A 12,803-nucleotide genomic window follows, 5' to 3' on the forward strand; every position below is an offset into this window, starting at 1 on the left:
AAAAGGAACAAAAAGTTGTCCAGGTTGCTAACATTCAAGTAAGAAGTGTAGCACATTTACAAACCACCCTCAGAAAAAAAGAAAAAAAAAACTCTGCAAAAAAAGATTGAGTATTTGTGTTCCAGATACAAACTTTGAGCTAGTTAATAATAAAATGATCATTGTTAAAATAGATGCAACCTCAATTTCTGGCTATTTAAAAAAAATCTTAATTCTTATGGAAAGTAAAAAGAGAACAGAAAATGTTTTAAAACTTTTAACATTTTACATTATTGAATAGCTTTCCTTTAAAATGCATAACCATGAGTCTTTAATTTTTTTTTTAAGGATTGTTTTACTTTAGCTCTAAAAATAGAAGCATTGGAAATGAGATTTTAGTGTTCTGGTTTTGCTGGCTTTGATTCTAGGGATAGAACACAGTCCTTATACATTCTAAGTATATCCTCTGGCACACTTCTGGCCTGAGGTTTTAGTTTTTAAAATTGTGATCTCTAGGATAGATATGTTTGTACTTTAAAGGCCTTCCTTAAAAGAGTATTAGAATCTCTACACAAGTCTTTAAACAAGTTAGCATAATATTTATTTATGTTTCTATATTCATTATTTTTTTTCCTCTTTTCTTTTAGTTCCCTCTGCCTCCACTGTCACTCTTGCCCATGAGATCTGGTGTCCTCACTCTCCCCCAAAGTTACAAGTTCCCAAAAGAGAGAGAAAGAAATATTTCAAGCCTTACACCCTTCATACCTAAACTCCCAGCATCGGTCAGTTCATCTGATGAGTTTAGTCCAGCAAACCAGCAGCAGGAAGCCCCACTGAAAAGGTTGGTGGATCAGACTCTCAGGTTTTCTGATAGCTCCATTTGGTCAAGAAACATGTGCTCTTTTCGGAAGTCTGATCATCACAGGCAACACCTGGAGGTGGAGGTGAATTGGAAATCCAAGGAAAGAGAAGGATGGGACAACATGGAAATCTCTCTCTTTGAAAAAGGGAAGTCTTTGGTGTCCTTTGAGAATATTAAGGAAGGCAAACTTTCTACAGATAGGGAAAAGGATATTGAATGTCATGGTCCTGAAGTGAGAAAAGCAGAAGAGAACCCTCAAGATTTTTCATCAAGAAAGAAAGAGGATTCAGCAGCCAGTAAATCTGAACAAAATGCAGAAACTGTATGTACTGTTCCAAGCAAGCTCCAAGAAGCTCAGCATTCAGAAATAACACCAAATGAGGATGAAGAAGTTAGACATGACAAAATTGATTCAAAAAGCTCTTCAGTATATAAGGGTGAAACAGTGAGACCAAGAGATATTTTAGAAGAGTTTACAGTACTTCAAAGCTTGTCCAGTGTAGTCTCTGATGGCCCCTTTGGAAAGCTTCCAGAAGGTCATAATGATATGGGGACAAATGTAAAAATATCAATGGCAGAAGCAATGAAACCAGAGATGAATGGGCTGGTGCCTCTTATCCACATTACTTTCCCTGGAGATGGAGTCCCCAAGGAAACAGCGATAACCAAGCCAAGCCTCCAAAAAAGGAAGAGCTCTATTCGTAGCAATAGCTTCAATGTTCTTGCACACCAAGAAAATGACAAACGTAAGATGAAGACCCATAGAAGTAAGTTGGATTCAAAGACCAAGATAAACAACAGGACACCTCACAATTTCATGATTTCCATTCAAGCTTCTATTAAGCCTAATATGCATAAAACTAGCATAAAAACTCAGATTTTCCCTGCATTGGAGTTTGTTGACTCTGGCCCTCAGCAATCATCCAAGTTTCAAAGGAGAATGCCACCATTAGAAAAGAAGCAATCCAGCTATTGGACTCAGAAAACTAAAAAGCAATCATTTCCTTGCATATGTAAAAATCCAGGAATAAAAAAGCCATGTGTTCCTCTCTCTGTTCAACCAACAGAGCCAAGACTACATTACCTAGATCTTAAATATAGTGACATGTTCAAGGAAATCAATTCAACTGCTAATGGACCTGGAATCTATGAAATGTTTGGGACCCCTGTTTATAGTCACTTGCGAGAGGCTGAACGGCATGAAAACAAGTATTATCATGAGATATGTTCAGTTCCATCAGGCAGATGTATCTCTAATAAATGTCGATCTTCACACAGTGAGAGGAACAGCAACAGCAGAGCAAGACTTTCTCAGAAAAGACCACATATTAAACCTACAAAGCCTTCACTTGGCCTTAAACAAAAGCATAAAAGTTCAATTTCTAAGGAAAAGGGCTGCAAGGCTATAGGTAGCCACTTACAAGACATTGAAAATAGTAATGGTATTTCAGATGCAAATTGGCAGATACACTCTTCAGGAAATGTCTTTCTATCTTCCAAAGATGAAGTTCAGACTATGAACTTGGCCCAAACTCCTGAGCAGTTCCCTGAACAAAATGAGCTTCTTCCTGCCCTAGATATATCTATAGTTGAAGAAATATCTATGGAAGAGTCTACGGATGAAGGTGACATTTCCAATAATCAAATCCTTGCCACAAGTCTTAGAGACCTGCAAGAACTTGAAGAGCTACATCACCAGATCCCATTTGTCCCTTCAGAAAACAGCTGGGTCTTGCCCAGTAAGAAGAGTTCTAACAAGTATGCATTTGAAGAAAAGAATAATAATGCACCTCTTCATAAAATAGATTCCAGCCAAATGTTAACAAATTATCTTGAGTTTGATAGCGTTTTGGATAACCCCAAAACACTTGGGGGTTTCTCTTTCCAAGAGGAACAAGAAAATGCATCTTCCCAAACATATCAACACTGGGCACATTCTTTGGATCAAGATAGTTTAGCAAATAAGTCAATCACATATCAAACACTTGGAACAACTTTAAATGATGCAAATTCAATTTCCCAAGAAATTCTGGACTCAGTAAAGAAAGAAGAATTGACAGATGAACTATTAGGTTGTCTAGCTGCAGAACTGTTAGCTCTTGATGAAAAAGACAATAACTCTTCCCAAATGATGGCAAATGAAACTGATCCTGAGAACCTAAATCTTGTCCTCAGTAGGAAAGGAAATACTACCAAAGAACTGGGCGGAGAGACAACAAATGTCAGAATACAGGTTGGTATAATTAAAGATTCACCAGGGTGGGAAGAAACCTCAGAGACAATCTGGTTCAAACCCTTTATTTTCAAAAGAGGAGTCATAAACCCAAGACAACTAAATAGTTTCTTCAAGGTCTCATTGTTTGGTTGCAAGGTTAGAGTCAAGGTCTCACCCTCCAGGCCAATATTCCTTGCTTCTAGAATTGAGCTTGTCACTACAATGAAGTCACTTGGGATAAGTTAACATAGACAAACTATTTATTTAAATAATGTCTGTATTTTACTCAAGAAATATTTTATTCAATAAATAATCAGTACCAGTGAAGCAGCTCACTGTTTCATTCACATGAAGAGTCCCTGCACGTGAGTACCTGCTTTCAGATTGTTCATTCATTTATCACTGATGCCTACTATATTTATGGCACTGTGCTAAGAACTCTGGAGATAGTGGTATCTAATACTCAGCTATTGCTCTCAAGGAGGCATAACAAAAATACTGAAAAATAAATTAAACATTTTACTCAGCATGGGAGTTAACGGTGGAGGGGAGGAGAACAGAATATCAACAGATAGTCAGGTCTTATTTGTTTTGGCTTTAAAGACAGAAACAGTAGATTAAGTTAAAATGCTTTTTACTGAACACTAAGACAGATTATATTACACTATATCCACACTATATCAGCCACTTACAAGACATTGAAAATAGTAATGGTATTTCAGATGCAGATCGGCAGATACACTCTTCAGGAAATGTCAGGTATATTTATTTTAAAAAGCTGAGCAGAGGAACAAACAATGTAAATACCATAGCTAGGTTTATTAAGAAGTTACTACATGAAAGTCAGGCACATTGTATTCTCTCATTTTTATGCTTCATAATAGCTCTATAAGTATTGTAGGTAACAATGCATCCCCATATTGAAGAAACTGAGGTTTAGAAAATCATGCAGCTGGTATATGGTGGGGTCAGGCTGGTTCCAACCCCAGGAGAGATGAAAAAGAAGCATTTTTGGTCCCAGTCAGCCCAGTGGAAAAGTGGTCTTAAGTTCTTCAGAGGGATGCTTGTCTCCTGACTTCAGGGGCAGAAGCTCTCAAGGTTTACTGTGAATGAACGTAATTTCTTGGGAATCCTGTTAAAATGTGGATGTTGATTCAGTCTGTCTGGAGCCTAACAGGCTTCCAATAGTACCAGTGCAGCTGGCCTAGAGATCCTCTTTTGAGTGGTAGGGTCTTCAGGATTGTGGGTCTTCAGCTTCTTATGGCTGGTCTTGGACACTTGAATTCCTGTTGAGGCTGCCTGCATATGTGCGCGTATGTGTGTGAAAGAGATAGAAACTAATGATAGGTGTTTGTGTGTAAATATGTGTTTATGTTAGTGTATGTTTGCATATGTGTGTACATTAGTGTATGTTTGTGTACATATATATGTGCTTGAGTGTATGTGTGCATACTGGAAATAAATGAAGAACACAAAAAGGCTATTTATTCAGAGTTTACTGTATCAAGGGAGTCAACCACTATTACTTGACAGAGACTCAAAGGCAGGCAGAGGAGAGGGAAGGATTTATAGTGGCTGCAGGTGTGTCTCTCAGTACATATGTGTATGTGTATATGTGCTATATATGCATGTTTGTATGTTTATAAATTATATAAGACTTCCTTCTACAAAGTATATGAGACAAAATGTGTGGAGATGTGTACAGTTAGTAAGCCTGAAGCATACAAATAAGATATTCTTTGTGGTTAGTTTTGTGAAATCTGTGTCTAGAGGTTACCCATGAGCAATGAGAAGAGCCACAGTCAGGTGCGTTTGAAAGGAAGACTCCTCAGTACTCTGCACCCCTTCTCTCTATCCCAACACTCAGAGTTCAATGGTGTCTTTTTGTCTCACTTTCCAGAGGTATAGTAATGGGTTCGGGATATATGACAGGGAAGAGAAATTTCTCAACTCAAATGAAAAGAAGACATTTTCTGAAAATAGTTTAAAGCATGAAGAACCTATCCTGTGGACTAAGGGTGAGATCCTTGGCAAGGGAGCCTACGGCACAGTAAGTTACCATAAAAACTAGAAATCAGAACTCCCTGTCCCTCCTCCACCCCTCTCTTCTCTAACCATCTTCCCCAAGTCCTCCTGCTCACACTCTTACTTCAAATTCAAACACTTTCAGTTGGAAGTAACAGAAAAACCAACCCAAACTGGCTTGAGGAAAAGGACATTTATTGCTTTATGTATCTGTAAGGTAAGGGGTTGGTCTGGCTCTTGTCACTGGTGATTTCAGGAGTCAAACCATATCATCAGGATCTGGTCACTGTCTCTCTGTCCACCAGGCTCCATGTAGTGGTACAGTGGCCATTTCATTTCTAGCTTTTCATTATTCCACATTCAAGCCCAGGGGAAAGAAATGTCTTCCTTCATTAGCTCCAGATGCTACCAGAAGTTGGCAGAACTCATTGCTGGGTGGAAAAACTAAAAGGTGTTCCTTGTGGTTTGTAAATTTTATAAAAATTTACAAAATTTTTATGAAATCTAAAATCTTAGTGGTCTAGATAGTATTTACAAAGACTGACCCCCAAATGAGACCTGCAGAGTCTCTAACTGGGGACATTTCAGGAATCAGTGAGAAGGTGGAAAGACACAAAACTCCCTGATATCACATCATAAGGGTGACTGCCAAGTCCTGTGTCCTCTCCATGGAGCTTTAGATCTGACCTAACCAAATTATGTCTATTCACTGACTAGATTTACCAAACCACCATAGGATATAATCATCATAGACATCTTTGAGGTAAGTAATTTTACTTCAGTTTTACAGGTGACCAAAAAAATGAAGTCAGAAAGATCATACAACTTACTCAGGGGCTGGAAATATAGCTCAGTTGGTAGAATGCTTGCCCTGCATGCACAAGGCCCTGGGTTCAATCCCCAGCACCCCCCCAAAAAAATTACACAATAACAACTTACTCAAAGTTACATGGCTGGAGAATGGTGAAGCCAGGATTCTAGTCAATCCTAGTCATTATGATGTCCATTGCCATGCTTCTTGCTCATCCTCCTCTTGGCTCAACTGAAACAGAATTTGCTTAAATACTCTATATTTAGGTGGAAATGTAGCAACTTAGAAGAACACAAGCTTTTGGAGGAGATGGGAAAGTCAAATGTCATATGAGGCATTTTGTAAACATGCCTTTATGTCATTTAAATTTAATAATCAAGTATTGGTTTGCTTTTAGGTATACTGTGGTCTCACTAGCCAAGGGCAGCTAATAGCTGTAAAACAGGTGACCTTGGATACCTCTGATAAATTGGCTACTGAAAAAGAATACCGGAAACTGCAGGAAGAAGTAGATTTACTTAAAGCACTGAAACATGTCAACATTGTGGCTTATTTGGGGACTTGCTTGGAAGAGAACATTGTAAGCATTTTCATGGAGTTTGTTCCTGGTGGCTCAATTTCTAGTATTATAAACCGTTTTGGACCATTGCCTGAGATGGTGTTCTGTAAATATACAAAACAAATTCTGCAAGGTGTTGCTTATCTCCATGAGAACTGTGTGGTCCATCGAGATATCAAAGGAAATAATGTTATGCTCATGCCAACTGGAATCATAAAGCTGATCGATTTTGGCTGTGCTAAGCGTTTGGCTTGGGCAGGCTTAAATGGCACTCACAGTGACATGCTTAAGTCCATGCATGGGACTCCATATTGGATGGCCCCAGAAGTCATCAATGAGTCTGGCTATGGAAGGAAATCAGACATTTGGAGCATTGGTTGCACTGTGTTTGAGATGGCTACAGGGAAGCCTCCACTGGCTTCCATGGACAGGATGGCAGCCATGTTTTACATTGGAGCCCACCGAGGGCTGATGCCTCCTTTACCAGACCACTTCTCAGAAAATGCATCAGATTTTGTGCGCATGTGCCTGACCAGGTAAGAAACTGAAAGTAGGAAGAGAGAGAGGAGAGAGAGAGAGAGAGAGAGAGAGAGAGAGAGAGAGAGAGAGAGAGAGAGAGAGAGAGAGAGATACCCAGAGATTCCATGCAACTGACACTGGCCTTATAATTTCTGACCCATTAAAAACGGTTTCATTTATGAAATTAAACAGGGAATGATTTTGTGCTGAAAGTAATCATGACTGAAAGGAAAGTGACCACAACACTTGGAGTGACCAAGAGATCTTTATTGCAGCACGGCAAAAGAGGAGAAAGAGAGACTGAAAGCAAGAGAGGGAGACAGAGTGAGCAAGAGAAGGAAGAGAGATCAAGAGAGGGAGACAGAGAGCAAGAGCAGGAGAGAGGGGCCCGGCAGGAGGGAGTTTTTATAGCCAAAATCTGATGGGGTCTCTGGGTCTGGATCATACAGTAGTGTCATAATCTGCCAGGCAGATTGGGCAGGGGTCAGATGTGGGTTTCTGTTGCACCAGACTGCTGGGGGTCGAGTATTCAGCCTTGAGTGGGGTTTGAGTGTTCAGCCTTGACACAAACAGGTGATAAAGGACCAGACAGAGGAGGATTTGAGTGAGTGGGTTATCCTGTAGCTACTGTTTGTTTAGCCTGCCCTGTAGACAACTTAGCTCAGCCTGTCCTGCACCTAACAATGACCATATTGGGTGACTGTCATTGTTGTCTCCGGGTATAGGGGGCTATCTGTCTGCCAAGAAATGTGCCCATCTCCCTTTCCCAGCACATATTTATCAGCCTATCCTGGTTGAATTTTAGGATGAGCACATGGACCAGAGCAAGAACATATACCCTAGGGGGTAGTTCTGGCACTGCTAGATGCAGACTCATCTTAAGTATCCCAGTGTAGGTTTTGTGGACAGAGCCCCAGGCACAGAACACACACACGCACACACAATGGTGCTGGGAATATCATAGGGAACAGAGCTAGATGTGGAGACTGGTCTTTGCTTTTACAATTACTGTAGTTGCTTTGTGTGAGTTTAACAATTACCTATTATTGACTCAAAGCTAGAAACCTCATTTTCTTTCAGTTTGTCATTGTGTTTACATAAACAATACAAACACAAAGCTCTTTAAAGGGAGTGGAATCTTTTATGGCTCTCCTTTTGAAACATTGCTTCATAAACTAAGCAAATACACAACTCATACCACTAATAATAAATTAACAGAGTTGTGAAGTGAAATGGTGTGTATAAATTGTGTATGGGGCATACAATTAAGACCACATGTTTACTAACCATTAGGGAGAACACTAACACATCTAATTAGCATCATAATATATATATAATTACCTCCTGAAATTCTATGGCAAAACCCTGAAGGACCCTAGCATCTCACCTGATTCCTATAAGGATATTCCTTAGAGGTGTGCATGTAAAGGATGAGACAGTCTTAAAGACTCAGGAAGAGAGGTGATCCGGTACAGACCAGGAGCAAGGCCTGAACAGGACAGAAGTGGACCTGGGAAAGTGGTAGGAAATAAATTGGATGAGGATACTGCTTTTAGCATTTACAATTTTAAAACATTGCAGTAGCTGGGACATCACTTAGTGTGCTCAGCATGTTTAAGTCCCTTGGTTTAACCCCCAGCACCAAACAACATTAAAAAAAAAATGATTAAGTGTTGACAGCTGTAGCCAAGAGGAAAATAGTTTTGAAAGTGCTCACGGGGGAAACTAACAGAATAAGCACAGTGTCAAGTCTGGTGTGTAACTGGAGAAAGGAGGGGACAAAGGGAAGGAGGTAAGGAGTGGAGTTGCCTGAGGTGGGGAATCAAAAGCACAGTTCCTTCTAAGTCTAAAAGGAGACAGTTTCCGGTAGGAGGGAATAGTGAGTATTTCAAATGCTGTAGCGACAAGGATGAGCTCATTAAATCTGTTTAATATCAAGAGGATAAATACTACAGGGCAAGGGGCCAAATGACTAAGTATTTAGGGGAAAACAAGTTTTGTTGCAGGGGGGAACTCACTAAGCTTGGATATGTTAGGAACATCTGGAAGGGATAAAAGAGGATAGCAGTTAGATGGAAAGGGAAAGATTTTTGAGGAGTGATTTCTATTTTGAAGGCAGGAGAAAGGGCCTCTTATGGTGATTTTTATTTTGAAATGATATACAAAAAACACCTAAAAGTAGTTTATTTCCATCTTCACCTGAAAAATGATGTGGTGGTCATTTTGCTTTCAAACTATCAAAAGCTAGCAAAAGAATGCCTTTGGCATAGCTCATTGCAGCTAATGATTGACAATTTCAGTAGTGTGCCAATTTGCTTATTGAGCAGGAACATTTCCAAAAGCTTTTAATTTCTTGAAGAAAAAACCCTAAATCACAATAGTACTCAGCAACCGTTTCCTTTTACTTTATGTTCATTTAAGAATGCCCAAAGTGGGGGCTGGGGTTGTAGCTCAGTTGTAAAGTGCTTGCCTAGCACATGTGAAGACCTAGGTTCAATCCTCAGCACCACATAAATATAAATAAAATAAAGTTTAAAAAAAAAAAGAATGCCCAACATGGTGGTATTGCAATTTATCACCAAAATGCACTTTGTCTACTTCCTAAAATTAAGTGTCTAAGTGTCTACTTTCAAAAATTTTTTTCAGTTCTGGATTCCAATGTTAATTTAAAGTACGTATTGCACTATACCCATGAAAGTGTGACTGTGTGTAAATCATACCCCAAAGAAATTGAACAAGAGAATAGAAAAGAGGGGCTTTTTTGGTTTGAACTACTACAGGTCTACCATTTAAAACCCAGATCTATGTTATTTAAGGTATTATTATTAACTCAGGTATTATTCTTAACTCCACTTCACTGATGAGGAAAATCTGAGTCATTAAGATTCCATAGCTGAAAACTGGAGTCTGGACTCAGCCCAAGTCTGTTGAACAGTTGGTGGCTGTACTTTTATCTTCAAAGTCTGCACTGGGTGAAGTGCATCTTACAGGCACATTACTGGGTGCTGCTTCTAATGTGTTTTCCCTTCTTAGGGACCAGCATGAGCGACCTTCAGCTCTCCAGCTCCTGAAACACTCCTTCTTGAAGAGAAATCACTGAGAACACAAAGACTTTCTCCCCAGGCCAATGTAGATGCGGTTATTGCTTAATTGTGGGGAATGATGGTTAAGGACCTTTGTTTTCTTCTTGGAAATTGTCTACCCCAACTTAACCAGATCCTACGGTATTACCAACAGCAAATTCTAGGTACATATTAGCAGCCTCAAGTTTCAGGCATGATTATTCATGTGTATAAGAAAGGTTTCCTAAATAATGATCTGTTCCAGTGTTTATGGTTTTGATTGTCCAGGAATCTATTGTTTTATGTATTTCCTTTGATTTTTGGCCTCTCAATTTTAATTTCATAAGTATACAATAAATTTAAAGACATTTATCTTGTCTTGGTGAGTAGAGACTATTAATTCTTGTAAAGGAGTCTACAAGAAAGTGGGGAAATTAAGTCAAAAGAGATGCTAAGACTGTTTACTTTGGCAGCAATGCTAACCTTAGATTCTAGGAGCCTTGAGGTCTACCAGGAGGTAAGTGCCTTGATGTTCCATGAGAGGGTCCCGAACTCTTAAGTTGTTGAACTATTTATTTAAGGTAGAGTCATAAGACTTTGGCTGCTTTTGTTGTAATTAATGCATAATACGATTTGACAGTTCTGCCTACCACACTTAGAACTGGCTAAGCCTAAACCAGCTGGCAGAACAAAAGCTAGATCTGGTAAGAGAATGAATCCACAGCATAAATTTTTCAGAGAACTTTGGTCACTTCACTTGAGTTAAAGTCATCCTTTTCTTACAAAAAGGTCCCTTTTCTTTTGGTACCAGGATTGAACGCAGGGGCACTCTACCACATCCCCAGCCCAATTTTGTATTTTAAAGACAGGGTCTGAGGGGCTGGGGATGTGGCTCAAGCAGTAGCGCGCTCGCCTGGCGTGCGTGCGGCCCGGGTTCGATCCTCAGCACCACATACAAAGATGTTGTGTCCACCAAGAACTAAAAAATAAATATTAAAAAAAAAAAAAAAAAAAAAGACAGGGTCTGAGTTGCTTAGAGCCTTGCTCTTGCTGAGGCTGGCTTTGAACTCACCCTACTCCTGCCTCAGCCTCCCAAGCCGCTGGGATTACAGGTGTACCTGGCTACTTTTCAAACATTTCTATTTCTGGAAAAGAACTGTTAGAATATTTCAAGTCCCTTTAAGTCGGTGGACAATTTTTTACATTTTTTTTTAATTTTAATTACTGTGGGTTCATCCACTAAATTTCATCGACTCTTGTTTTAGGCTATATCCAGGGTCTTTCAGGATGGCACAACTATAAATTAATTGCAGGTGCCTTCTAACAATAGTATCAGGGTTTGCCAAAACCAAGCTGCTGCTTTAGTTTTTGAGAAATATATGTAAAATGTAGCCCAGGTGAGGAAAAAGCAGATTTTGCTTTGACCAACATATAACACTGAATGAAGTCTTTGAGTTTACTTCCCTTCTCTCAAGCTTGGACAGTTTTTTTCATATTTGAAAAGCTTATTTTTAAAACTAGTTCCTTATTTTACTTAACTTGCATACCAACATGATCAGAAATAATGTGATTCTGTAAAGGTAGGGCTTAATTCTTTTCTCATTTTGGAGATTTTAAGTCTTTTTAAAATATCTTTTAGGTCTGGTGATATAGCTCAGTGGTAGTGCCAAGCCTACACAAGGCCTGGAATTGATTCCCAGAATGGGTGCAGAGGGGATTTGATTATCATACTGAATATTCAACCCTATTACACCCATGAGGAAAGGGTAGAGAATGTTTGTGTACAAAGACCATGGTAATGAACATATTAAGTTGATTAAAATAACCTACTCCTTTTCTGTTAATAAAGAAAACTGAACACAATTTTGAAATTAAAAAAAAAAAAACCTTCAAAATAGGGTTCAGAGGTAGTTTTCTCAAGATTACCAAACTGGTAGTTGGGATTGCTACCCAGATACATTCAACCTGAAAGCTCTTTTCCTTGCAGCCTTCCAGACTCAATAGTTTTAAAATACCAGTTACATTCTTAAGGTTTGCTCAAAATACCAGAAGTCTAGAATGTATTCTGAATACTTTAATGGTGTGCAAAGCTTTCCATTCTACACTTAGCAGTTATACTGCCTTCCAATCCATGAGCATCACTATTTCCACCAAGAACAACTATCCAAGTTTTCATACCATCACACTTTAAAATTTCATTTTGTTTTGATCTTCTTTTATGTTCTAGGTCCAAATTCAAACAAAGAAATTTTAACTTCCAAGTAAAGCTCTAAAATAAGCAGTCCTCTGATTTCAACTTTAACCTACATTAGGCCTGATATTGTGGACCTTTCTCAGTTGCTGAATGAGGTGGTGACAAGGAGAGCGAACTCTCTAGCATGTGGGATAACATATAATATCTACTCTCTATTGGAAGACCACTAGAGCAATCCTGGGCCTTCTGTAAAAAAAAGCAGCTGCAAGATAAAAACCAACTTAATCTGCTCAATGAGCAACTTAAATACTCCAACACTTGTAAAATTGCCTTTTTTTCTTTTGCTGTATTTTAAAAGAAGTATTCAATTTAGGCAGCTACTTGGGATGCAGAATTCAAAGTTTGAGGCCAGCCTGGGCAACTTAGCAAGAACCTGTGCCAAAATTAAAAAGGGGCTAGGGGCACAGCTCAGCACTAACACCTGGGATTGATCCCCAGTTCAAGTGGTGGTGATAGTTATACAGTTTAAAGCATTTATTTAAAAGCATAGAACTTGTCTTTAAAAAAGCTTTCCAGG

General features: G+C 39.0%; 1 protein-coding gene across 6 annotated transcripts in view; it reads left to right on the forward strand.

The window, feature by feature from the left end:
• Map3k19 (mitogen-activated protein kinase kinase kinase 19) overlaps nt 1-10,410 on the forward strand; it is a 54,261-nt gene extending 43,851 nt beyond the window's left edge. For 4 of the 6 annotated variants that reach the window (XM_046463783.2, XM_058585389.1, XM_046463784.2 and 1 more), the window contains 4 exons: nt 627-3,074; nt 4,957-5,106; nt 6,290-6,987; nt 10,004-10,410. In XM_046463783.2, coding sequence (XP_046319739.1) covers nt 627-3,074; nt 4,957-5,106; nt 6,290-6,987; nt 10,004-10,070 — 3,363 coding nt within the window. In that variant the 3' untranslated portion in view covers nt 10,071-10,410. Of the gene's footprint in view, nt 1-626; nt 3,075-4,956; nt 5,845-6,289; nt 6,988-10,003 lie in introns of those variants that run through there. The other 2 variants (XR_006856020.2, XM_058585391.1) reach the window with 2 other exon arrangements.
• Nucleotides 10,411-12,803: the final 2,393 nt, after the last annotated feature.

Source organism: Marmota monax, unplaced genomic scaffold, assembly GCF_021218885.2.
Source record: "Marmota monax isolate L192 unplaced genomic scaffold, Marmota_monax_Labrador192_F-V1.1 WCK01_AAM20220418_F8-fsc00034, whole genome shotgun sequence".
NCBI classification, from domain to species: domain Eukaryota; kingdom Metazoa; phylum Chordata; class Mammalia; order Rodentia; family Sciuridae; genus Marmota; species Marmota monax.